The sequence below is a fragment of the Nannospalax galili genome, unplaced genomic scaffold (genome assembly GCF_000622305.1).
Source record: "Nannospalax galili isolate Female #2095 unplaced genomic scaffold, S.galili_v1.0 scaffold854, whole genome shotgun sequence".
NCBI lineage: Eukaryota > Metazoa > Chordata > Mammalia > Rodentia > Spalacidae > Nannospalax > Nannospalax galili.
In genome coordinates, this window is record NW_008334957.1 from 3325824 (window position 1) to 3330659 (window position 4836).

At 36.6% G+C, this 4836-nt stretch overlaps 1 protein-coding gene across 1 annotated transcript in view; it reads left to right on the forward strand.

The window, feature by feature from the left end:
* Window positions 1-3108, forward strand: part of Ddx10 (DEAD-box helicase 10) — a 247246-nt gene extending 244138 nt beyond the window's left edge. Inside the window, exon 18 of the mRNA XM_008829716.3 lies at window positions 2880-3108. Within this exon, the coding sequence (XP_008827938.1) occupies window positions 2880-3057 (178 nt within the window). The 3' untranslated portion in view covers window positions 3058-3108. The remainder of the gene's footprint in view (window positions 1-2879) is intronic.
* Window positions 3109-4836: the final 1728 nt, after the last annotated feature.

Consider the following 4836-nt stretch of genomic DNA (forward strand, 5'->3'; position numbering starts at 1 on the left):
TTTTTGTAGTTTTGAGCCATCTTTGTATCCTTGGGATGAATCTCATTTGATCATGTGGGATAAACTTCTTAATATGCTGTTGAATTTGGTATTTGGTTGGATTTTGGTATTTGTTGGGGGTTTATGTTTGTATTTCTCAAGGATAGTGGTCTGTAGCTTTGTCTTTTATTGTTGTATTCTTATCTGATTTTGGGATCAAGGTAGTGCTCACCTCTCACTAACACCCCCCTCCCACCCATCAACTTAAGGAAAATTGGTATTTCTTTAACTGTTCTATAGAATTCAGTGGTGAGGCCGTCTCTTTGATAGGAGGCTTTTTATTACTGATTGAAATTTTCATTACTTTTTATTAGAACATTTAGGTTTCCTTTTTCTTCACGATCCAGGTCCATTAAGCTTTATGTGTCTAAGGAATTTGCCCATTTCTTACAGATTGTCAAATTTGTTATGTATAATTGTTCAGAATACTTCTATTTATATTTCTGTGGTTTCAACTGTAATGTTTTCCTTTTCCTCTGATATTGTGTGAGACTTCTTAATATGGCTTGGTTTGTGTGGTTTGTTTAACTTGTAGAAGAGAAAGCTCATTGTACTTCTGTGTTGTTTTCTAGTCTTCATTTATTTTTGCTTTGATCTTTATTATTTCTTCCTTTCTGCTAACTTCAGTTTGTTCTTGTTTATCTATTTCCTTGATGCAAAGGTAGGTTATTTAAACCTTTGTTGGGGGTATTGATTGTTGTAAACTTTCCTCTAATACTACTTTTACTGTACATCGAGGTTTCATATGTTGTGTCTCCATTTTTATTTGTTTCAAGAAATTTTTAAATTTTTCATCTATTTCTTCTTTGACCTATTGATTTTTTTTCAAAGGTAAATTGTTTAATTTCCCAGTATTTGAATTGTTTTGAAAGTTTATTGATTTCTAGCTTTGCTGAATTATGGTCAGAAAAGAATCTTGATAGGATTTCAGTTTCTAAAGATCTGTTGTGACTTATGACCTGTAATGATCTGTGCTGTAGAGCATTCTGTGTGCTGATGACAGCAACCTGTCTTTGGCAGCTGGTGGATAGAAAGAGTTCAGTTTAACTCTAATGGTTCTTTGCTGATTTTCTTTCTGATCTACCCACTCCTGAAAGTGGGATGTTAAAGTCCCTAACCATTATTATATTAGAATCTCTCCTTTCGTGTCTATTAATACTTGCTTTATGTATTTTGGTGCTCAGATATTCTAATATATATAGTTCTCAGATATTCATTCCCATATATATATATATATATGAGTTTTGGTTATTTTTTCCTTTTGTCATTTTATAATGACCTTCCTGGTCTCTTTTAGTGTTTCCGATTAAAGTCTATTTTAGCTAATATTAACATGGCTGCTTCTTTACCTTCCATGTGCTTGCGATATCTTGTTCCACTCCTTTACCTTCAGTCTTTGTGTTCTTAGAGGTAGAATCACTTTCTTATAAACAACATATAGTTGAATTAGTTAAATACAGTCATTTTGTGTGTGTATGGTTTTTTGTTTTGTTTGTTTGTTTGTTTGTTTTTATTGGTTTTGAGACAGGGTCTCTGTAGCCCCAGCTGCCCTAGAACTTACTATATTGACCAGGCTGGCCTTGAACTCACAGAGATCTGCCTGCTTCTGCCTCTGAATGCTTGGGACTAAAGGCGTATGCCACCACACCCAGCTCATTTTGTGTCTTTTAGTTGGGGGATTTTGTGCATCTACATTCACAGTAATTACTCATATGTAAGGTCTTAATATTATTAGCTTGTTTTCTAGTTTTACTGTAGTGACTGTCTCCCTCTCATAGTCTTCCTTGGTGGTTAAGGGAGTCACTCTATTACTGTGTTTTGATTCCCCGATTATTGTTTAAGGTTTGTCAATTACAGATTTCTACTTTGTGATTACCATGAGGCTTATTTAAAAACCAGTATTTTCACTATAATGCGCTCTTCCGAAATGATAACTGATTTCCTTAGCTCTGTGCTGGTCATTTAGTGTGTAAATAATTGTTCAACTTGATGTGTGTTGAAGGAGATTGTCACAGGCTCTTATCTTGTTCCATGCCCTCCAATCGAGTCATCTTGAACGTGATATCAAAATGTTTTGAGGATTTTCTTTTTATACATTACAGCATGTTTGTGGAGGTCAGAAGATAGTCTGGAGGAGTCATTTCTCCCCTTCCATGAAGTACGTTCTGGAGATTGAACTTAGATGGTCAGTTAGATGGTTGGCAGTAGTGCTTTTACCCACTGTGTCATCTCACCAGCCTTGTTCTTCTCTTTATTTAATACATGTAGTAATTTCTTTACTCTTAGACATTAGTTTTATTTTTATGGCTTATGTTTTGAGAATGTACAGAATACTTCAATAATAATGCAGACTGCATATATGCATTTTTGACATTTCCAGCTCTTTTTTAAACTCTGTATCACAACTTAATCCAATAAATATTAGAATTACCACTAGATATCTTTATCCTGTAGCCTACATAACTTGCTACCTAAAGGATAACTTAACTTTAGAGATGATTTGATATGTTAGGACAAGAATAGATTAGAACCAGCATACCTCAGTGGCTCTCAGTGTCTTCAAATTATGGATAACATATCAAGAGCTCCCTATAGTTTTCATATTAGATGTGTACACAGTAGTCTGCATATGCCTGTTTGTTGACAGGCCCTCTGTCCCCATACACTAATTGGAAAGTACTTGTATATGACATAATGTCCTGATAATTGTGGTTTCTTTCTCATATGGTGTCTCTCTGCCAACTATCTGCTTGTGATTATTTTGTCTCATTTTATATGTTTGATTTCATATTGATGAGTTAATTACTTATAAAGTAAATCATTGGATTTGTTCCCACCAGTGATACCAAGAGGAAGCAAGGGATGAGGAAAAGGAACAACACCGAAGTGGAAGATGTGAGACCAACAAGCCACCATGGGAAGAAGGCCAAGTGGGAGCCCATAGAACCTCTGGATACAGGCCTTTCTTTAGCAGAGGATGAAGAGCTGGTGTTACACCTGCTCAAAAGTCAAAATTAAATCCTCCCTGCACCTCTGTGCTCCTTGATACCTCTGGACGTTATTGTGTGGGCAAGAAGTGAAAAATAGCATTGGGGCACTTAGATACGTTGTGTCCCACTACCAAAGGACACATTCTGCAGACAGAAATGATCACAACTCTGGGCCTCTTTCACAGGCTCTGCTTTGAAATGTCATACTCAGAGTAAGGATTCATTATATAGTTTACCGTTTTGCAGTGTTTCTCTGTTAGAATTTGTCTATACTCTTCTATTCCGAAATACTTGTTTTCTGTTTTCTTTTCACAGTGCCGGGGTTCAAGCCAGGGCCTTGTGAATGGTAAACAAGTGCTCTACTACTGAGCTGTATACCTAGTTCCTGGATCTCTCTGTTTTTACTGACACATTCAGGAACCCTTGCTCATTTGGAAATTCCCATCTTTCATACGATACAGAGTTTTAATGTTATTGTTAAATGACTAATAATTTTGATGTATATTTCATTATCTCCGAGAAATAGTGTAATGTACCAACCCCGAGAAAGAATATTTTTTAATTGAGATGATAAAAAATAAACATTTTCTATAATGTAAAATACTATTGTTTTTATTGTGTACAGTGATATAAAAGACACTCAAGGATAGATTCCTAAAATTAAAATGTGTGGCCAGGTCCTGAAACGAAGTTTTTTGTATCGTTAATTTAGCCTGCTCAAAGGTGACACATTGCGCTTACACTGACCAATTGCTAGCTGTTATTTTTAAATCTATAGAAGCCCTGAATCTGAGGGCTGTATGACTGAAACCAGGTGTGTCACTGAGCACAAAGAGTCCTGAGCCCTTCTACAGAAGCTTGTGTAGCAGGTATTGGAAGTCTCCACTCAGCTCCTGATAATGAGAAAAGAGTAAAGTGAGACAGAAGCTTTGTTTTGTTACAAGTAACTGTCAGGATCTTCAGGGGGAAAACATGTGAAGAAATCTGAGCCTTGGCTTGAAACAACTGGTTTTAACATAGATTTGTCACACTCAGGATTCTGTCCCTTCCCCATGTCTCTACCTCATGCACTATGAGAATGAATTTTCAGTAATAGTGTAAAGTCAATCCTGACTCTAAGGAAGAGGATTGATTGCACTGCACCTGCTTATCTTAGTGCCTCCAGCTCAGCCTGAGTCTTGTATGTTTCTGAAAAGCTGGTCTTACATTCAGTGTCCTCATGAGTGGCACAATCTTTCCACAGTCACAATGACTGTTAGCTTCTCTCTCTTCCCATTGCACTCGTTCTGTTGGTCCCTCCTCTAGTGACTGATCCATTGCTTGTTCTCACAGCTGCAGCCTTTAGACTCTCATCAGGACTTACTCAGACTCCTGAGGGTCTCTTAACTGGCCACTCTGCCTCTATATCACACTCTCCAACCCATCTTCTGGAGAATTCTCAGTATCTGAGCATGCTTTTCCTGTCCTGTTCATTCTGTTACAATGTTTCCCAAGTGATCTTTTCTATCTTTGTATATAAACTGTTTCCTTTGTTGCTTGGAAGTTTTCTTGAGAACAGGACTCTTGTTTTGTCCATCTTTGTTACTGCTAAAGCCAAATATAGCGTCCTCTCTATAATTCATAATTAGGCTTATGAATTAGTACTGAATAATAAACCAAGAGAATTATATTTATTTTACTTTTTAATATATTATTTATTCTTTGAGAATTTCATCATATAGACATTATATTTCAGACATTCACCCACAACTCTCCCTACCTCCAAATCCTCCTCCCAGGTCCTCTCCACATGTCTCCCTTACAACTT